This window comes from Ceratotherium simum, chromosome 15 (genome assembly GCF_057802395.1).
Source record: "Ceratotherium simum simum isolate JZ-2026a chromosome 15, ASM5780239v1, whole genome shotgun sequence".
NCBI classification, from domain to species: Eukaryota; Metazoa; Chordata; class Mammalia; order Perissodactyla; family Rhinocerotidae; genus Ceratotherium; species Ceratotherium simum.
Genome location: NC_141914.1, coordinates 25,824,112 through 25,847,057, shown reverse-complemented (window position 1 = coordinate 25,847,057; position 22,946 = coordinate 25,824,112). Strand labels below are relative to the sequence as shown.

Genomic DNA, 22,946 nt, shown 5'->3' with positions numbered 1-22,946 from the left:
GAAGTAAATCTCCTACATTGCCAAGAAAGGTTAAACACAAAAAAATACAATAAAAAAGTGGCTTCACAATTGAAGATAACTTTAGTATACATCTCTAAATCACTGTGACGTACTGTTGGAAAAGTCCTCACAAGAAATCTAACCTGACCATCACTCATACGGGAACCTTTCTGTCACAACCCCATCAAGTGCTCAGACTATGTACAAACCCTAATCCTTGATTCTGGCTTTTTCGTTCTTTCTTTTTTATTGAGGTATAACTGACATATAGAATTAGTTTCAGGTTTACAACATGATGATTCGATATTTGCATACATTGTGAACTGATCACCATAATAAGTCTACTTACATCCTTCACCTTGCGTAATTACAAAAAATATTTTTTCGTGTGATGAGAACTTTTAAGATTTACTCTCTTAGCAACTTTCAAATACACAATACAGCATTATCAACTATGGTCGCCATGCTGTACATTACATCCCCAAGACATTTATTTTGTAACTGGAAATTTGTACCACTTGACCCCCTTCACCCATTTCGCCCACCCCCTACCGCCTGCCTCTGGCAACCACCAATCTGTTCTCTGTATCTATGAGCTTGAGTTATTTATTTTGTTTTTAGATTCCACATATAAGTAAGATCATAAGGTACTTGTCATTCTCTAACTTATTTCACTTAGCATAAGGCCCCCAATCCATTGCTGCAAATGGCAAGATTTCATTTTTTTTAATGACTGAATAATTATATTCCTTTGTATATATACACACCACAATATCTTTATCCATTCATCCATCAATGGATACTCAGGTTGTTTCCATATCTTGGCTATTGTAAATAATGCTGCAGTGAACATGAAGGTGCATGTATATTTCTGAGTAAGTGTTTTTGTTTTCTTTGGATAAATATCCAGAAGTGGAATTGCTGGATCATAGGTAGTTTTTAAAAAAAATTTGAGGAACCTCCATACTGTTTTCCATAGTGGCTGCCCCAATTTACATTCCTACCAACAGTGCACAAGGGTTCCCTTTTCTCCACATCATCTACATTTGTCTTTTTGATAATAGTCATTCTGATAGGTATAAGATGATATCTCATTGTGGTTTTTGTTTTTTTTTAGATTTTATTTATTTATTTATTTTCCCCCCCAAAGCCCCAGTAGATAGTTGTATGTCATAGCTGCACATCCTTCTAGTTGCTGCATGTGGGACGCGGCCTCAGCATGGTCGGAGAAGCAGTGCGTCGGTGCATGCCCGGGATCCGAACCCGGGCCGCCAGCAGCGGAACATGTGCACTTAACCGCTAAGCCACATGGCCGGCCCTCTCATTGTGGTTTTGATTTACATTTCCCGGATGATCAGTTGAGCATCTTTTCATGTGTCTGTTAGTCAACTGTATGTCTTCTTTGGAAAAACGTCTTTTCAGATCTTCTGCCCATTTTTTAATCAGATTGTTGGATTTTTGCTATTGAGTTGTATGAGTTCTTTATATATTTTGGCTATTAACGCCTTATCAGATATATGATTTGCAAATATTTTCTCCCGTTTAGTAGGCTGCCTTTTCATTTGGTTTTTGGTTTCCTTGCCATGCAGAAGCTTTTTAGTTTGATGTAGTCCACTTGTTCATTTTGCTTTTGTTGCCTTTGCATTTGATGTCAGATTCAAAAAATCACTGCCAAGACTACTGTCAACGAGCTTAGTGCCTATGTTTTCTTCTAGGAGTTTTATGGTTTCAGGTCTTACACTCAAGTCTTTAATCCATTTTGAGTTAATTTTTGTGTATGGTGTAAGATAGTGATCTAGTTTCATTCTTTTGCATGTGGCTGTCCAGTTTTCTCAGCACCATTTATTGAAGAGACTGTTCTTTCTCCATTGTATATTCTGGGCTCCTTTATCATAAATTAATTGACCACATATGTGTGTTTATTTCTGGGCTGTCCATTCTGTTCCATTGATGTATGTGTCTGCTTTTATGCCAATATCATTCTGTTTTGATTACTATAGCTTTGTAATTTAGTTTGAAATCAGGGAGTGTGATACCTTCAGCTTTGTTCTTCTTTCTCAAGATTACTTTCACTATTTGGGGTCTTTTGTGGTTCCATACAAATTTTAGGATTGTTTATTCTATTTCCGTGAAAAATGCCATTGGAATTTTGATAGGGATTGCACTGAATGTGTAGATTGCTTTGGGCAGTATGGACACTTTAACAATATTAACTCTTCCAATCCATGAACACAGAGTATCTTTCCATTTATTTGTGGCTTCTTCAATTTCATCGATGTCTTACAGTGTTCAGTGTACAGGTCTTTCACCTCCTTGGTTAAATTTATTCCTAGGTATTTGATTCTTTTTGATGCAATTGTAAATGGGATTGTTTTCTTAATTTCTCTTTCTGATAATTCATTATTAGTATATACAAACACAACTGATCTTTGTATATTGACTCTGTATACAGCAACTGTACTGCATTTATTTATTAGTTCTAACAGTTTTTTCATGGAATCTTTAGGGTTTTCTATATATAATATCATGTGATCTGAAAATAGCGTAACAGTTTTACTCCTTCCTTTCCAATTTGGATGAATTTGGTTTCTTTTTCTTGACTAACTGCTCTGGTGAGGACTTCCAATACTATGTTGAATAAAAGTGGCAAGAGCAGGCATCTTTGTCTTGTTCCTGATCTTAAAGGAAAGCCTTTCAGCTTTTCACCATTATGTATGGATGTTAGCTGTTAATACGATGTTAGCCTATCATACATGGCTTTTATTATGTTGAGGTACAGTCCTTCTCTACCCACTTTGTTTAAAGTTTTTATCATAATGGAGGATTAATTTTGTCAAATGCTTTTTATGCATCTTTTGAGATGAACATATGATTTTTATCCTTCATTTAATTAATGTGATATATCACACTGATTTGTGAATGCTGAACCATCTCTGCATCCCTGGAATAAATCCCACCTGATCACAGTGTATGATCTTTTTAATGTATTGTTGAATTTGGTTTCCTAATATCTTGTTCAGGATTTTTGCATCTATGTTCATCAAGGGTATTGGCAGTCTGTAATTTCTTTTCTTGGGGCATCCTTGTGTGGTTTTGGTATCAGGGTAATGCTGGCCTTCTAAAATGAGTTTGGAAGCATTCCCTCTTCTGTTTTTTGAAACAGTCTGAGAAGCACTGGTATTAATTCTTCTTTGAATGTTTGGTAGAATTCACCAGTGAAGCCATCTGGTCCTGGACTTTCGTTTGTTGGGAGGTTCTGATTACTGATTCAATCTCCTTACTAGTATTCAGTCTGTTCAGATTTACTTCTTCATGATTCAGTCTTGGTTGGTTTATGTTTCTGGAAATTTATCCATTTATTCTAGGTTGTCAAATTCATTGGTCTTTAATTGTTCATAGTAGTCTCTTATGATCATCTGTATTTCTGTGGTATCAGTTGTAACATGTCCTCTTTCATTTCTGATTTTGAGTCCTCTCTCTTTTTCTTGGTGAGTCTAGCTAGAGGTTTGTCAATTTTGTTTACCTTTTCAAAGAACCACTGCTTAGTTTCATCATTCTTTTCCATTGTCTTTTTAGTCTCTATTTCATTTATTTCTGCTTTGATCTTTATTTTCTTCCTTCTACCAGCTTTGGGCCTCATTTTCTTTTCTAGTTCCTTGAGGTGTAGTTAGGTTGAGATTTTTGTTTCTTGAGGTAGGCATTTATCACTATAAACTTCCCTCTTAGAACTGTTTTTGCTGCATCTCATAAATTTTGGTGTGTTGTATTTCCTTTTTCATTTGTCTCAAGGTTTTTTTTTCTCTTTTGATTTCTTCTTTGACCCATTGGTTGTTCAGTAGCATGCTGTTTAGTCTCCACATATTTGTGAATTTTCCAGTTTTATTCTTGTAATTGATTTCTAGTTTCATATCATACCACTGTGGTCAGAAAAGATGTTTACTATGATTTCAATTCTCTTTAGTTTATTAAGACTTGTTTTCAGGTGGCCGAACAAATGATCTTTCCTGGAGAATGTTCCATGTGCCCTTGAGAAGAATGTGTATCCTGTTGCTTTTGGATGGAATGTTCTGTATATGTCTGTTAAGTTAATCTAGTGTAATGTGTTGTTTAAGGCCAATGTTTCCATATTTATAAATGTTATATCCTTTTGTTGGATTGACCCCTTTATCATTATGTAATGCCTTCTTTGTCTCTTACTATAGTCTTTGTTTATTTTTTTTTTTTTTAAAGATTTTATTTATTTATTTTTTCCCCCCAAAGCCCCAGTAGATAGTTGTGTGTCACAGCTGCACATCCTTCTAGCTGCTGTATGTGGGACGCAGCCTCAGCATGGCCGGAGAAGCAGCGCGTCGGTGCGAGCCCGGGATCCGAACCCGGGTCGCCAGCAGTGGAGCGCGCTCACTTAACCACCAAGCCACGGGGCCGGCCCTATAGTCTTTGTTTAAATAGTCTTTGTTTAAAGTCTATTTTGTCTGGTATAAGTATAGCCACCTCAGCTTTCTTTTGGTTTCTATTTGCATGGAATATCTTATCCCATCCCTTCACTTTCAGTCTGTGTGTGTCCTTACATCTGAAGTCAGTCTCTTGCAGGCAGCATAGAGATGCGTCTTGTTTTTTTAATCCATCCAGCCACTCTGTCTTTTGATTAGAGAATTAGTCCATTTACCTTTAAAGTAATGAGTGTTAGGTATGTACTTATTGCCATTTTGTTAACTCTTTTCTGGCTGTTTTGTGGTTCCTCTCTGTTCCTTTCTTCTTCTCTTGCTCTCTTCCTTTGTGGTTTGATGACTTGCTTTAGTGGTATGCTTAGATTCCTTTCTCTTTCTCTTTAGTTTATCTACTATAGGACTTTGCTTTTGGTTACCATGAGGCTACCTATAACAACTTACATCTAAAACAGTCTATTTCAAGTTGATAACAACTTAAATTTGATTGCATTCTAAAGCTCTACAGTTTTACTCCCCCCCAACATTTTACGTTTTTGATGTCACACTTTACATCTTTTCATCTTGTGTATCCCTTAACTAATTATTATACAGTCACATATCACTTAACAACAGGGATACATTCTGAGAAACGTGCTGTTAGGCAATTTTGCTGTGCGAACATCATAGAGTGTACTTGCACAAACCTAGATGGTATAGCCTACTACATACCTAGGCTATATGGTACTAATCTTATGGGACCACCATCATGCATGTGGCCCATTGCTGACTGAAACGTTGACATGCAGCTCATGACTGTAGTTATAATTATTTTTACTACTTTTGTCTTTTACCTTTCAAACTTGCTTTACAAATGATTAGTTCACTACGTTTACCATATATTTACCTTTCCAGTGAGATTTATTCTTTCATACGTTTTTTAACTAATTAGTACCTTTTCTTTTCAGCTTAAAGAAGTCCCTTTAACATTTCTTGTAAGGCTGGTTTAGTGATGATGGATTCCTTTAGCTTTTTCTGGTCTGGAAAATTCTTTCTCGCTCCTTCAAAACTTTGCCAGGTAGAGTTCTTTGTCAGAATTTTTCTTCTCTTAGCACTTTGAATATATCATGCCACTCCCTTCTGGCCTGGAAAGTCTCTGTTGAAAAATCTGCTGATAGTCTTATGGGGGTTCCCTTGTACATAACAAGTTGTTTTTCTCTTACTGCTTTTAAGATTTTCTCCTTGTCTTTAACTTGACATTTTAACTATATGTGTCTTGGTGTGGGTCTCTTTGGATTTGTCTTATTTGGAACTCTCTAGGTTTCCTGGATCTGAATGTCCATTTCCTTCATCAGGTTAGAGAAGTTTTCAGACATGATTTCTTCAAATAATTTCTCTGCCCCTCTCATTATCTCTCTTCTCCTTTTGGGACCTCTATAATGTGAATGTCAGTCCACTTGAGGTTGTCCCATAAGTCCCTTAAGCTATTTTCACTTTTTTCATTCTTTTTTTTTTTTTGTGAGGAAGATCAGCCCTGAGCTAACATCCATGCTAATTCTCCTCTTTTTGCTGAGGAAGACCAGCTCTGAGCTAACATTTACTGCCAATCCTCCTCCTGTTTTTTCTCCCCAAAGCCCCAGTACATAGTTGTATGTCATAGTTGCACATCCTTCTAGTTGCTGTATGTGGGATGCGGCCTCAACATGGCCGGAGAAGCAATGCGTCGGTGTGCGCCCAGGATCCGAACCCAGGACGCCAGTAGTGGAGCGCGCGCACTTAACTGCTAAGCCACGGGGCCGGCCCTCATTCTTTTTTCTTATTGCTGCTCTGATTAAGTGAGTTCCACTGCCTTGTCTTTGAGTTTACTGATCCTTTCTTCTGCTTCATCTACTCTGTTGCTGAACCCCTCTAGTGTATTTTTCAGATACTGTATTCTTCAGCTTTGTGACTTCTTTTTGGTACTTTCTTCTATTTTCTACCTCTTTGTTGAAGTTCTCTCAGTCTTCATCCATTCTTCCCGAGTTCACTGAGCATCTTTATGACCATTACTTTGTACTCTCTATCAAGTAAATTACTTATCTCCATTTCATTAAGGTTTTTTTCCTGAGGTTTTATCTTGTTCTTTCATTTGGAACATATTCTTTTGTTTCTGCATTGTGCTTGACTCTCTGTGTTGGTTTCTACGTATTAGATGAAACAATCACCTCTCCCAGTCCTGAAGGAGTGGTCTCGTGTAGGAGATGAACCTTTTTGTTCAACCCTGCCCTAGCTCTTGGTTGTCTCTCAAATCTTGGTGATCGTCCAAGCAGCCTATTATAATTATAATAGCTCCCAGTAGTTGAGGGTGTGCCAAGACCTATCAGTATCCCAAAAGGGAGGATCTCAGCACCTAGATTCAGGCTAATTGGAAGCCAGACCCTCAGGAAACAGCTTTTAAAGCATGCATATAGAGTCCTTTGGGACTGCAAGCATAAGCCCCACTGGCCACCAGAGCTCAGCTATCCGGAAGTGTCCCCTTGGCAAAAATCAGGGCTTCAGATGAGTGTATAAACAATTTTCTGGGACACACCAGCAAGCTGTAGTGAAGCAGAGGGACAGCGCAGAGATGGCCTCCATCAGCTTACATTCCCTGAGAACAGCTCTACAGGCCTCAGGTATGTGCCAAACCTGAAGCCAGCCCCTTCGGGTCAAAGCTTCAAGACAAGCAAATAGGCATTTTTCAAAGAAAGACTGGGGTGGTTTCAGTTTGTTGTCTATGCAGTACCCTGGGCGTGGTAATCTGCTAAGAATGGTCTCTCTGATTGTTACAGTCCCCTGAAACCCAGGAACACAAGCCTCCCTGGCTACTAGAGCCAGGTGATCAGAGGGTGTCCCCTGGGCAGCAGCTGCAATAACTAGGGCACCAAATTTACAAACCAGTGCACCAGACATGTGGAAGAGCTCCCCTCTGGGAGATACCGGCACTTTGGAGTGCAACAGAGGGAGAGCAGAAAGATAACCCCCAATCTCTGAGGTCTCTAGACAGGATTACATTCAGCCCTTAGATGTGTGTTTAATTTGAAGCCTGCCCCTCAGGTTGCAGCTACGATGATTAGCTAATAGGCCTCTTTCACAGAAAGACTGGTCTGTTGCCTCTTGCTGTGCCCTAGGGGCAGTAGCTGTTTAAGAACTCTTTATCTGTTGGCTAAAGTCCTGTGGGAATCTCGAGTATAAGCCCCAGGGGCCATCAGAGCCAGGCCATATAGAGGTGTCCCTTGGTAGCAGCTACAAAAATCAGGGCACCATACAAAGGTATAAGCTCCCTTCTCGTAGACACCAGCAAGCTGCAGTGAGGCAGAGGGAGAGCACAAAGACTGCATCCACCAGCCACTGTTCCCTGAGAGCACTTCCGTAGGCCACTAGACGTGTGTCAAATCAGAAGCCTGCCCCTTTGTCCAAAGCTCCTGGACAAGCAAATAGGCCTCTTTCACAGGAAGACTGGGGTGTGTTTCAGTTTGTTGTCTGTGCAATGCCCTGGGGGTGGTAGCCTGCCAAGAGCTGTCTCTCCGATTGTTAGAGTCCCCTGAGACCCAGGAATGCAAGCCTCCCTGGCCACTAGAGCCAAGTGATCAAAGGGTGTCCCCTGGGCAATAGCCATAAAAATCAGGGCACCAGATACAGGTAAAAGCTCCCTTCTGGGACATACTGGTCCTCTGGAGTGCAGCCGACGGAGAGCACGAAGACGGTGCCCACTGGCTGTAGCAAAGCAGAGGGGGAGTGTAAAGGCGGTGCCTGCTGGAAAAAGTAAAAAAAAAAAAAAAAAAAAAAAAGTGAGAGATACAGGGTACCCAACAGCTAGGTCAAGGCAGAGGAAAAGCATGAATACAGCGTGCCCCAGTATCCACGCCCAGAGAGTGTTCCAGCAGGCTCTTGGATATGTATGTGAAGTGAAGATGCCTGCCCCTCAGGCTGACACTTGAATATTAGCAAATGAGCCTTTCCTACTTAAAATCTGGGGACATTGGCTGCCTCTGAGCCAGGCCCTGGGGCCGGTGAGTCCGAGTGCATGAGCCCTTTCTTAGATCACTAGTCTTGTGGGCCTTTAGGACATGAGCCCTGTTGGTTTTCAAAGCTAAATATTTTGAAGTCTCATCTCTCAGGTGCAAGTCTTAAAAGTTGGGGTGCATGATGTGCAATGCAAACCTTTCATCCCTCAGGGAGAAGCTCTGGGTCTTGAGTTCCCTTCTGATTATGGATTGCTACACTGGGGGTGGGGTTTATGGTCAGATTGTGTCCCAGCCTCTCGTACCCACTTCAATGTGGTTTTCTTCTCATCTGCCCACTGTGTAGTACTCACTCAATCAGGCTTTAGGTTTTTTTTCAGAGAAAACTGTTCCACATGTAGCTGCAGACTCAGTGCATCCACTGAAGGAGGCAAGTTCAGATCTTCCTATGTAGCCATCTTAAATCAGAAGCCTGCTTTCTCCTTTTTTTAAAATTCTGTTGTTCTAGAAGCCTTCTGTTAAATGGCTTGTTATCTTTCAAATCCAAGATGCTTTAAATATCCCTAAAAGCCTAGATCCTAACTGTACTACCTAGTGAAAAAATTGTGGAGGCTTACAATGAACGTTAACAGTTGACAAGCAGAGTGCTTACTCTGTGCCAAGATACTGTGTTAAGTGCTTTACACATATTATCTCATTTAAGCCTCTCAACAACCCTATGAGGTCAACACTGTTATTATCCCCATTTTACAGATCAAGAAAATTAGACTAAAAGAAGTGAAGTGACTTGTGCAGAGATACACAGTTACTAAATGGAAGGGCCAGGAATCCAAATCTATCTGACTCATAAAATGTTTAGTGCAAATGTGGAGTTTTAAAAAACGTCAAAAGTTGTTAAGTACTAAGGCAGTTATTACAAAGCCTTAGATAGGCAAGTCATCCTGCTGAGTAGTGTATAAAATCTGTGATGTGAAACTTGGGAAATGGCATAGGAGACTTCCAATATTCTTTAACCCCAGGGGGTACAGTTACCATTCCTTAATTTATTTGAATTCTCATCAGCCTATTAGTTTTCTTCCCGATTAACCTTCTGTAATGTTTTCTGTTGAAAGTTTCTGTTTAATTAAAAACAAAACCCAGGGGCCGGCCCTGTGGCTTAGCGGTTAAGTGCACGCTCTCCGCTACTGGCGGCCCGGGTTCGGATCCGGGCGCGCACCGACGCACCGCTTCTCTGGCCATGCTGAGGCTGCATCCCACATACAGCAACTAGAAGGATGTGCAACTATGACATACAACTATCTACTGGGGCTTCAGCGGGGTGGGGGGGGAGGATTGGCAATAGATGTTAGCTCAGAGCCGGTCTTCCTCTGCAAAAAGAGGAGGACTAGCACGGATATTAGCTCAGGGCTGATCTTCCTCTCTCTCTCTCTCACACATCACACACACACACACACACACCCCCAAAAACCCCAAAAAGGCAATACTTTCCTTAAGTGTGGTTATATTATTTATATAAAATAATTAGCTCCTTCAAGGTTAGCTCCTTCAGTGAGTACCCACTAGTTCTAGTATTTCAGTATTTTTAAAAAGAAAACCAAGGTCTACCAAACTCATACCCTCAATCATTATGTTATTAGTGTTGTCCCACTCACAGAACACCTACTCTTTCATATGGTCCTATACAGCATATCGTGCATCCCTTCAATATTTGCATAAGTATTTACAGAACATTTATGAAGCACAAGGGTACTGCACTGGAGGATATGCATTCTTCAGAAAGAGCTCTCACCCTCAAGGAGTTTCTTGCCTAGTAGAAGAGTATTCCAGAAATATTCTACATATGTAAAAATATATACAAGGATGTTCACTGTTTGTACACAGTTATAAACCCATCAGCGGGAGAATGGTTAAATATATTATGGCCCGATTGTAACTAGCAAACACTATGCAGTTGTTAAAAGGTAACTCTCGATGTGGAAACGTAATACAGCTGCACATATACAAAACATTCTCCAAATTCTCCCTGCATATGTGAGTACATGCAAAGCCAAAGGTTTGGAAGGAAACATATATCAGTTATGTGATTATCTCTGGAGAGGGAAGCTAGACTAGGGAAAGAATGGTGTGAAGGAGAGACAGGTGTTATACAAGAATGACTAGTTTTTATAAAACCTACTTTTCTCTTAATATTTTTAAATATACCTTTTGAACTTTTCAATGTAAAAACAGAAAATCAGAGCTGTCAACCTGACAAATTCCACTGAGGAGTGATAAGCATAGTTGTTTTCATTTTAAATAGTTTTGCTAACTGAGAACTCTACTGTTCATAGTTCCAATCTCCAACTTTTAAAGCCTAATCTATAAAGAAGGAAAGAGATGGGGCCAGCCCCGTGGCTTAGCGATTAGGTGCACGCGCTTCGCTGCTGGCGGCCCGGGTTCAGATCCCGGGCGTGCACCGACGCACTGCTTCTCCGGCCACACTGAGGCCCTGTCCCACATACAGCAACTAGAAGGATGTGCAGCTATGACATACAACTATCTGCTGGGGCTTTGGGGGAAAAATAAATAAAAAAATAAGATTATTAAAAAAAAGAAAAAAAAGGAAGGAAAGAGATTGAAAGTGGGATAGAACAAACTCCCATACCTGTGATGAGCAAACTTCTTGCACAATAACCAATTCAGGAAAAATAAAATGTTTCCAGGTCATCATTAAATATGTATATTTATATAACTATATTATTCCTTTATCGACTAGAAACTATCAAGGAGAAAATACGCAGCTTTTCAGTCACTACAACTGCATTTCGCAGGCTGCTGAAAGTGTTACATGTTCAAATAAGTTTGGGAGCCACGACAGAACCACGTGTCTCCACACTGGAGAGTGACAACAGACATTAGCAATCAAAGGCTCTGCGAAGTCCTCTAACAAGAAACAAATGTTTGATTTTGTTTAGCCTTGAGCATTCTTCCTTGAGCGTGGAACACTTTTTTGGCAGCATATTCAGAACATCAGTTGGGAAACACTAAACCAAAATATCAGTTTCTGGGTATCTTTCAAAGAAAAGAAGCTTTCTAAATTTTCATCCTAAAATTAGACTGCAAGCTATTCTGCATTATCTAGGTCAGTATCACCAGGCCAAAGGGCTCATTCATTACTGTTCTAGACAAACAAGTTTTCTCTTTAGCAACTTTGTAACACAGAAAATTTTATTTTGCCCTTGCTGAGGGGTAGAGAAGCATTTTGGAAGAACTATGACCAATGAATAGATTTACCTCCTGCTTCTAACTGAACTCCTGGAGTCAAGTGAAGAAATTCTGGTTTCATGCTTACTCGGGAGCCAGAAATAAAACCAACCACAAATTCAGAAAGCTCTTCAGCCATTCTAACCTAAATGGAATGTAACAGGACAGATAAGAAAGCAGTTAATCACACAGAATAATAGTTCTACAAGTAAAGTAAAAAATTGACTCTATTAACTAGTAAGAAACTTTGCTATTTTATAGATGTCTTTTCTGATTTCATATTAAATTCATTATATCTAAAACAGGTAATCTTAGATATGAGTCTACATACTTGCTCCATTAAGACCCTGAGATAACGCCCCCTCTCCCCTCCTCCCAATTAATCATACCCTAAAAACATTAAAAACCCTATACTATGTGTGCCTAAAATCTAAATCCTGCATAACTATGTGTAATGCTGCTTGATGATACACCCACTTCCAAAAAGAAAAAGGATATGAGGAGAATACTCTAGCATACATTTATAATGGTATGAAACCACACTGAAGACTTATTGCCTATCTAGGTATTCCACATCCAAGGACAGCCACCATATAAAAAACAGCTACGTTTGTCAAGAGCTAAAGAAATCTCACCTCTGCCACTTTCCCTATTCTTTAAATTTGCCAATAAGCGGTCTTCACAATTTCTATCATTACCTCATATTCATAGAAGTTTTGCTAGAAAGTCTGTCTGACTTTCTAATTTGGCTCTTCCTGAAGGCTCATCTTGTTTCACTCTTGCCACCAAGTACTAACACCTAACAACAAGTCATGCCTTGTCCTTGAGCCAGACCCAGACTCCCACAATGCCAAATATTAGCACTTCACTCATGGAGCCTCTGCTATGCGAGTTGGGAAATGACAGACATTTATGGTCAATTCAAGGGTGGGGTTAAAACCTGGCCATGTGAGTTCTTCACAATTGTATACACAGACTTTGAAATACTATGAAAAAATAAATTCCCATGTAAAAATTAAAATTTTATTAAAATAAAAATTCCCATTACTTTTAAAAATAGTCTTTAAAATATCTGTAAAGGTGATCTATCCACCTTTCTAGGTGACTATCCAACAAGGAAACCTAGAGGAAAAAGTAAAAAGGAACTTTTTAACTAGATAATTAATTATCCATCTCACATTTTACTCTGGCGTGCAGGGTTGGGGGTTGGGTATTAATATGTATGATGTTATAAGAACTTTTAATGGGGAGTTACTGGAGGAAACAATGTGTAGACTATAAGAGCTTTCCCATACAACAACTAATCAATATCAAAGACTGAAAAGGATAAAGCCCTTCATGTGGGCTGCCATCCTAAGAATGTGCATCTCTACAGGACTTTGGAGACTGCGAGAAACAGCATGTCTGGGAACAAGCTCTTCAATTTCAGCTCATGGTGAGATGAAAAAACTCTATCTTAAAGGTCCAGTAAGTACAGTCAGATGTTTATTTGACCAAATATCTGTGTTTCAATGTTTCTCTCTTGGAGAAAAATTCAAATCTCTTAAGTGTCCACTACAAGATATAAAATGCTCTTAACTATCCGGGAATTCTAACCAACTAGTATCAATATACTGTCACACTAACAACAGCTCATTTTTTTCTGTCTTTTGGCAAAGGTTCCAAAGACCCAAATTGAGATATTTTCTTCCCCTGTAACACATAGCATAACAGCCCTGGCCTTCTCTCACCCCATCCCTCTGTCACTTACCGCTGCTTCAGTGTAGTTCCCAGTGGCCAGGGAGCCAGCAGAGCTCATCTCTGCAATGAGCAGGCAGCCCCGGTGCAAAGGCAGGCCTACTTCTCTCAGGCCCTTCACAACTCCTGAGCCTGGCACTACATGAGCATTTATTAGATCTGCCCAGGAAGCTATTTTAAAGATACCACCTAAGAAGAAGGAGGAAACAGATACTTGACAACTTTCAAACAAAAACCTTTAACTTTTTGCCCAACCAACCAAGTACAATATGAAATAATTTCCTAGTAACATGTTAATAAAACAGTGAAACACTTTAAGAATTTTAGTAATTATCAATGTACCTATGATTCCATCTATGAAAAATTTACCTGTCTACCTGGTAGCTAGTTGAGAGATCACGATGAGAAAAAACTCTTGCAAGTTCTGCACTTAGTTTATCAGCAACACTGATGAGACTGTTTTCCCATGCAGGCTGAAGCTTGTGACCAACACAATGTATGCAATTAGAAATGGACTGCAGCAAAGACGGGCATTTATTGAGGTCAAAGATCTCAATATTCTGAAATTCCTCTGAGGATGACAAATTTTCATTCCACAAGGGTTTCTCAGCAACTTTACCATCTCTCAAGTCATCTACTTGTTCCTTAGGTCTTTTTAGCTCTTTAAATTTTAACAGGCAATTGTATTCATTTTAAATGCTGACAGCAATAATCAACTGATTTTTGAAAAAACTATATGCAAAACTGTAGAAAGTTTGTGTAACTCTTACATCAGTCAATAAACTAAACTAAGCAATATGATGACGGTAGGACATCTTAAGGACATAAAGAAAGTCACTTACAGACAAATCTATCCTAAAGAAATAGCTTAACAATATATACATGCATTACTTTAAGAAAAATTAAGTTATCTCAAAAGATGCCTATAAGTGTTAAATAACATGATAAAATGTCTAGTATAAGGCTAAGTGAAAAAAGCATTAGATATGTACAATACGACAGAAATTTGCATAGAAAAACGGGTAGAGAATTAAGCAGGTTTTTTTTTTTTTGCTTGAGGAAGATTAGCCCTGAGCTAACATCTGTGCCAATCTTCCTCCACTTTATATGTGGGTCGCTGCCACAGCATGGCTGACTAGTGTGGTGTAGGTCTGTGCCCAGGATCCAAACCCGGCCCACCGAAGCAGAACACGCCAAACTTAAGCACCACACCACAGGGCCAGCCCCTTAAGCAGTTTTTTTTAACCAGCATGTTCTCTATTTTAAGTTTCTATTTAACATAAAAAAAATTTTTTAAGAGATATATATACACACACACAGATCATTATCTGCAGAAAATAAATCTTACAACTTTATACTACTTTTTCATTGCTTCCTATATCTGCAATTTTCATTCTTCAAATATTCAGAACTCACTGTGTTCTGCCAAGACAACATCTGTCAGTCATTTTTGCCTGCCTAGAACTCACGTCTCCTTCTTCTGGCATTAGCACATCTATTTTCTTCAGGGGAATTCCCCCTGAGCAGATCTCCATTCAAGAAGTTTACAAAGAATTAAAAACTTCACATCACCTGGGGTGGGGCACATTACCCAAGTGAGCTAATAAAGATATTCTATACGCTAGGCCTGAGTGACTGAGTTGGGGCAGGCATGATGGGTGTGCCTATCTGAGAAAGAAGTCAAAAGAGAAGAAAGCAGAGCTGAGAGATGGAGAGAAAGCAAGCCCAAAGGACATTAACTTGAGCTCCTCGATCCAACCATGCTTGACAGCCTGTTCTATGGCTGGATTTTCAGTGATGTGAGCCAATATATTTCTTTTTCTTCAGCCAGTTTAAGCTGGATTTCTGATTCTTGCAGATTCCTGAATAATATTTACCTTCATACTGCTTTTTTACTGTGTTTCCTATATCAGCAAATTTCCGGTCTTCAAATATTAAGAACTCGTGGCGTTCTGCCAGAGTTGTTAACTCCTTCATCACATCCAGAGTAAAATCATTCAAAATATCTACATGAGTCTTGAGCATGCAGATGCTGGGTCCTAAAGCATCTGCTAGCTGCAATAGCTCTCTGGACTCGGAAATATCAGCAGACAGACATAGATTGGTCTCCTTCTTTTGCATAAGCCTGAGAAGCTTCGATGTAAGTGGGTGGATCCTTGGCAGCTCTGCACGTGCACCAAAGCTGAGTTCTTTGGGTGTTTTCTTGACAGAAGGGAGACAACTCTTCTGATTAGCTGCCACAAAAACATTCTCCTGAATAAATCTCTTCACTCTCTCAACCATCTCAGGATTAATTTTCTTCTGTTGCTCAAGAATCTCTAGCACTTTGGACAATGTACACACTGAATGGAGATGAATCCCATGCGCCTGCAGCTTGCCCTTGCCTCCTTGCTCTCTGTCCAGCAGCACTATGGCATCAGTGACTTTCAGGCCCTCCTTCTGAAGAACCTCAACAGTTTCCAAAATGCTAGATCCACTGGTAATGACATCTTCAATGATCAAACAGGTTTCTCCTGGATTAACAGCCCCTTCTACAAGATGCTTAGTACCTAGAAAAGAAAAAATTATGTTGATTCCAGCTTAAAATTATGTATTTCAGTCAACTCAAGGTGCATCTTGCAGTATAAATTTGGCATGTATTCATGAAGACATGGATGATCTAAATCTTATTTTCTGATACTCTGCTTGGGAGCTACTTTATCTTTATTTCTGATGAATGTTGAATGTGCCACGATTGCCGATTGCCATTTTGTTCAGTGTCTCTGCATCCCAAAATTGTCAAAGTTACATATACAGAACATTTACAGTAAAACTAGCAAATTATTTTGCAGTGTAGATAAACACCACTTAGGGCCGGCCCTGTGGCTTAGCGGTTAACTGTGCGCGCTCCGCTGCTGGCAGCCCAGGTTTGGATCCCGGGCGCGCACCAACACACCGCTTCTCTGGCCATGCTGAGGCCGCGTCCCACGTACAGCAACTAGAAGGATGTGCAGCTATGACCTACAACTATCTACTGGGGCTTTGGGGGAAAAAATAAAATAAATAAAATTAAAAAAAAAAATTTTGTTAGATAAACACCACTTAACATGTTTATGATCAAAATTTTAAATATGGGGTTTCTTAAAGCAAGATCACCTAGATCAAGGAAAGTTATGAACCAACAATAACCCAATATCATCAATGAAATTATTCCTTTTTCCATCATCAAACAAGTTCATTACTCAAGATCAGCCAAACAATTAGCCTTTCCAGGGTATAAATTCAGGTGGGAAAATATTCAGCAACCATTTAGACCAATTACAACTTTATGAATTATATAATGCAATGTGACTAAATATACTTCCCTACTCCAACGCCCACCATAGATTATTTTCAGATAATCTACAAAATGTAAATATCTCAGGCTGTAGACTTTATAAACTCATTTTTTTAGAGACTTATTTTTATATTTTCCACTATCAAATTTGTCTTATTTTGAAACAGAAATAGAATTAGGGGGCATTTTGCCCACTTTCTGAGCTTTACTATAGGTACCATCTTTGCCCTTTCCCATTCCTTTTCTCTTAGCTCCTTTCCTCCCCTTGAAGAACTGGCAAGTTTAAATGAATCAGCTTAGACTAGAACACAAGGCTGCAAGTACTTATAGGCGTATTTAAAAATTAATGATCTTTTTCTATGAAATATTTTTAAAGATATATAATAAGGAAATACAAATAATAGTTTTCTTATGGGCAGGGATTCATACAGATAAACACTGTGCCATCAAGCAGCAAAAATATTTTTATTTTTTTTATAATGGAGAATTTCAAACAAATAAAACTAGACCAAAGAGTACAACAAACACCCATAATTACAGCATCTTGCCACTTAACAACTCACGGTCAATCTTGTTTCAGCTATATCCCCACCCGCTCCCTCTCCCTATAATTTTTAGGAGCAAATCCCAGATATCACATGATTTCATCATAAACATTTTTAAAATGCATCTGTGAAAGGTAAGGACTCTTAAAAAAATAACAAAAACACTATCACATCAACATAAAACAAAAACAAAACCTCAGTAATTCCTTAATATCATCAAATATGAAGTCAGTTCTAATATTTTTACATTGATTTGGTTTTAAAGCAAGCCCACATGTTTAACACACCCACCTGATAACCTATTGCCATGGAACTACGAAAAAATTAGAATTTCATGTGGCATTTATATTGCTTTATGAGAGTAATTTTATTCACATATTTCTCTTTATGCAGTTTAAATACAAATACAATGAGAAAGTATGTGCCCTTAGAACATTCTGATGAGGGAAGGGCTGGTAAAAATGTTGGGTTTCATAGATATGGTGCAAAAAAAGCACTTTTTTTCATTGCCTAATCAATACAAAGCATTTCACCTCCATACTCTAAAGGAAAGGAAGATGATTTATAGCAACAGTTAACAAATTCCACATAACAACTTAAAGGACCTATGAAGAATATTAAAGGTGACTCTGGTAAAACATCACTGCCTAGAAGAAGAAAAAATTCTAACATTTTCAGGTTATATATCAACTTAACGCTTATACTACTTTTACTTTACCATAATCCTTTGTTTCTTTCCTTCTAATAAGCATTGGAATTTGGTTGGTTGAACAGATAACTGTAGCCAATGGTAAAGCTGTGTAAGGTACTCCACACACAGTGTCAAAATTGATCCCAGCATCTTGGGCAGTTTGGAATAAAATTTCTGCAATCTATAAGAAAATAAACACATTATCTATTATTATTACTATTTTAAATGGTGTATAAATCAGGTAACATTAAAGACAGTAATAGCCCAGTAGGAAACAGTCTCAAACCTCATCAGAAAAATATCAACGCCTTTTTGTTAAATTACTCTCTCCTAAATCCCGGTTTACAAATATAAATACAAAAACACAAGAATGAACCTGCCTGGCTAGACTCAAGGTCTCCTATGAGGGCACATGGGATGTATTAGGGAAGGCTATGATACTGTCCCCAAAGACTAAGGATGGCCCCTAGGCTTCCCAGTTTCCCTTAGTAATCCATTATGCTTTAAGTATTTAAAGCTTTCTAACACCTGCTAGTTATATTTTCCACCTAAAAGACATCTTCAATTAAGAAGTTTCATAAGAAAAATAAAACAATCCATTTACAACTGCATCAAAAATAATAAAATGCCAAGGAATAATTTTAACGAAGGAGATGAAAGATATGTATAATGAAAACTATAAGACATTGATGAAAGAAATTGAAGATGACACAAATAAATGGAAAGACATTCCATTCTCATGGATTGTAAGAATTAATATTGTTAAAATGTCCATACTACCTAAAGCAACCTACAGATTCCCTGCAATCCCTATCAAAATGTGAATGGCATTTTTCACAGAAACAAAGCAAACAATCCTAAATTTGTATGGAATCACAAAACCCTGAATAGCCAGAGCAATCTTGAGAAAGAAGAACAAAGCTTAAGGCATCACGCTCCCTGATTTCAAACCACAGGCATACATTGGAGATATCGCAGACTCAGTTCCAGACCACAGTAGTAAAGGGAATGTCGCAACAGAATGAGTCATACAAATTTTTTGGTTTTCCAGTGCATATAAAAGTTGTGTTTACACCACACTGTAGTTTATTAAGTATATGATAGCATTATGTCTAAAAAAACAATGTACATACCTTAATTAAAGAATACTTTATTGCTAAAAAATGACACAAAGTGAGCAAATGCTGTTGGAAAAATGGCACCAATAGACTTGCTCACTGCAGGGTTGCCACAAACCTTCCTGTGTAAAAAAAATGCAATATCTGCAAAGCACACTAAAGCGAAGCAAAATCAACGAGGTATGCCTGTATATTACGAAACTACAGTCACCAAAACAGTATAGTACTGGCATAAAAACAGACACACAGATCAATGGAACAGAATAGAGAGCCCAGAAATAAACCCACACATAAGTGGTTAATTAATTTACAACAAAGAAGCCAAGACTACAAAGTGGGGGAAAGGACAGTCCCTTCAATAAATGGTGCTGGGAAACCGGACAGCCACATGCAAAAGAATGAAACTGGATCACTATCTTACACCCTATACAAAAATTAACTCAAAATGGATTAAAGATTTGAACGGAAGACCTGAAACCATAAAACACCTAGAAGAAAACATAGCTGGTAAGCTTCTTGACATCGGTCTTGGCAATGATTTTTTGGATTTGGCAAAAGCAACAATAAACATGTGGGACTACATCAAACTAAAAAGCTTCTGCACACCAAAGGAAACCAACAACCAAACGAAAAGGAACCGACTAAATGGGAGAAAATATTTGCAAATCATATATCTGATAAGTGGTTAACATCCAAAATATACAAAGAGCTCATACAATTCAACAGCAAAAATCCAAACAATCTGATTAAAAAACGGGTAGAAGATCTGAAAAGACATTTTTCCAAAGAAGACATACAGATGGCCAACAGACACATGAAAAGATGCTCAACATCACTAATCATCAGGGAAATGCAAATCAAAACCACAATGAGATATCACCTCACATCTATCAGAATGGCTATTATTAAAAAGACAACAAATAACAAGTGTTGGCGAGGACGTAGAGAAAAGGGAACCCTTGTACACTGTTGGTATGAATGTAAATTGGTGCAGCCACTATGGAAAACAGTATGGAGGTTCTTCAAAAAATTAAAAATAGAACTATTATATGATCCAGCAATTCCACTTCTGGGTATTTATCCAAAGAAAAGGAAAACACTAACTTGAAAAGACATATGCACACCCATGTTCACTGTAGCATTATTTACAATAGTCAAGATATGGAAACAACCTGAGTGCCCATCAATGGATGAATGGATAAAGAAATTGTGGTATACACACACACACACACACACGGAATATTATTCAGTCATAAAGAATGAAATTTCGCCATTTGCAACAACATGGATGGACCTCGAGGGCATTATGCTAAGTGAAATAAGTCAGAGAAAGACAAATAACATATGATCTCACTTATATGCGGAATCTAAAAACAAGCAAACAAACAAAACAAAACAAACAAACTCACAGATACAAAGGACAAATCGGTGGTCACCAGAGGAGAGGCAGATGGGAGGATGAGCGAAACAGGTCAAGGGGATTAAGAGGTACAAACTTCCAGTTATAAAATAAATAAGTCAGGGGGATGTAATGTATAACAGTCAATAACATTGTAATAACTTTGTATGGTGACAGATGGTTGCTAAACTTGTCATAATGATCATTTTGTAAAGTATATAAATGTCGAATCACTATATTGTACACCTGAAACTAATACTGTATGTCAACTATACTTCAATTAAAAAAAAAGACCAAAAAAACATGAAAATGTTGGACTATCAAAGCTGGAAAAATTTACATTTTTGGGGAACTCATATTTTCATTCCACTGGCTTCACAAAATTTTATTCTAATGCAATATATATTTACACTTGAAAAACTTTTACTTCCTATCATACTTCACTAAAATAAAAATGTATGTAAATTGAAATTTAAAATTGTAAATTTTAAAAACTTCCCCATGCCCATAAGTCTGTAAGTGTTAAAAATTCTTGTGTTATCATCACAATTGTTATACAAAATTAATTAAAACACAACTTGCAAAATTTGATAGAAGCATAAAAAAGATTATTTTGGAAATGCATTTCTTAGTGAGATGAATAGTACCTTCACCCCCGCCCCCCCATTAGTTTATTTATCTACTGTAATTGAATATTACTACTAGGAAGTTGGAGTTTAGTGTAAATTCTATTGCATTTTTTGAGTGCAAATACTGAGAAACCCTATTCACATAAATAAGGAGACATGAAAGGAATTCTGCTATAGCCAGGTCTCTCAGTGTTTTGAACTCCTTCCAAGTTAATGACCAAAAATCACACAGACACTAACACACACCAAGAACTAGTATCAAAAAATAATTTTTAATCATCTAGCAACTGACGACTTGTTAAAAAATAAACCAAATTTTCATTAGAAGATCCCTTGTCATTCACTTTCTCAGCACTGATGAGATGCACCATAGCAAGACTCTGGGTGGTGAGAACAGTCCAAACCACTTCAACTAGGGCTTCAATGCTTTTTATAATAACCTCACAAGGTGAGGTTCACAAAGGGTGAATATAAACCCTTACGTGATGGAGGAAACTTATACATCTTCTAGATATAACTTCTGTGATGATGGAAATGTTCTATATCTGCACTGTCCCATATGGTAGCCACTCGTCACACGTTACTATTTCAATTTAAAAATTCATAATACTCAATATTCATACATAGCTAGTAGCAACTCTACTGGACAGCACATTTAGACACTTCTACTCAAAGTGTGGTTTGCAGCTTTGGCTGGCAGCTTGTCAGAAATGAATAACCTCAGGCCCCGCCTCAGGTGTACTGAATCAGATTACGCATTTTAACAAAATTCCCAGGTGATTCATATATACTCAGTTTGAGAAGCACTGTGCTAGAAACCTCTAATTTGTACAAAATTTTTCCTTATATTGACCAAAAAACTGCCTCCATGAAATGTCCACCCTCTCGCCTCAATTCTTGCTCCTGGCCACACAGTGCAAATCAAATTCCCTTTTCCTAGCAACAGCCCTTCCCAAGTATTTGAACAGCTACTAAATTCTCCCCCCTCCCACCTTTTCCTTTCTCCCCCAGGTCTAATTTTCTCGAGGTTAAAAACACATAACTCTTTCAACTACTTCCATTAGAGAAAGGGCCCCAAACTGGGTTTCCCGAGTGTCTTGCAAACCACGTGTCAAAGACGGCGGGTCAAAGATCAGGCTGCTCTCTAGGAACCCAAGAGCCTAACAGTTCCTGGTCTCTGGGCTTCTCAAACCCACTGCCCACGACGATATTGGAGTCCGCCAGTAACCCCTCCTCCATCTCCTAGTCCCCATTCCCGCCACCCAGCCTGCTCTTCCCTTTCCCGGGCCGGCACCTGACTCAGAAGACGCGGTCGAGACACGATGCCCCGCAGATCGATGTAGACGGGGGAAGAGAGCCCGCTCTTCAGCACGAAGTTCCCAAACTTGAAAGCCTGCACGTCGTACAGACCCGTTACCAATGACCCCAAAGCTGCATCGGCGGCCGCCATCGTCGCGCGCTGTTTGCTCCAAACTCCCAACCGCCCCCGGCCTGCGGCGCCCCCGTGACGTCACCCGAGACGTCCCGCCTCTTCCGCCCCCTTTTCCGGCGGCCGGGCGGGCTCGCTGGGCGCGGTCCCGGGTGTTAGGTAGCAAGGGTCAGGCGGCAGTAGGGAAAGTCGTGTCGGGGTCTGTGCTTCTGCTGGCTGCGTCTGGATGGGATCGCTGGAGTTTAAAGGTCCAAATAGTTAGATTGACTGCGGGATCATAAAGTCAAGCCTCTCAAGAGAGTTTGTATAAATCCGTTTTTATATAGCTCAGTGTCCTCTTAATTATCTCTACTCCTTGGCCGAGCATGTCGTTATATGCCTATTAGGCATGACTCCTCTCCCCCCCACCCCGCCTTCTGGTTTCTCCAAATA

General features: G+C 39.0%; 1 protein-coding gene across 2 annotated transcripts in view; it reads right to left on the bottom strand.

Annotated features, from left to right (window-relative positions):
* UMPS (uridine monophosphate synthetase) overlaps positions 1-22,569 on the bottom strand; it is a 33,575-nt gene extending 11,006 nt beyond the window's left edge. For both annotated transcript variants that reach the window (XM_087439726.1, XM_004424507.3), the window contains exons 1-5: positions 22,380-22,569; positions 17,967-18,120; positions 15,265-15,936; positions 13,401-13,576; positions 11,681-11,795 (exon numbers count right to left, since the gene is read on the bottom strand). In XM_087439726.1, coding sequence (XP_087295852.1) covers positions 11,681-11,795; positions 13,401-13,576; positions 15,265-15,936; positions 17,967-18,120; positions 22,380-22,535 — 1,273 coding nt within the window. In that variant the 5' untranslated portion in view covers positions 22,536-22,569. The remainder of the gene's footprint in view (positions 1-11,680; positions 11,796-13,400; positions 13,577-15,264; positions 15,937-17,966; positions 18,121-22,379) is intronic.
* Positions 22,570-22,946: the final 377 nt, after the last annotated feature.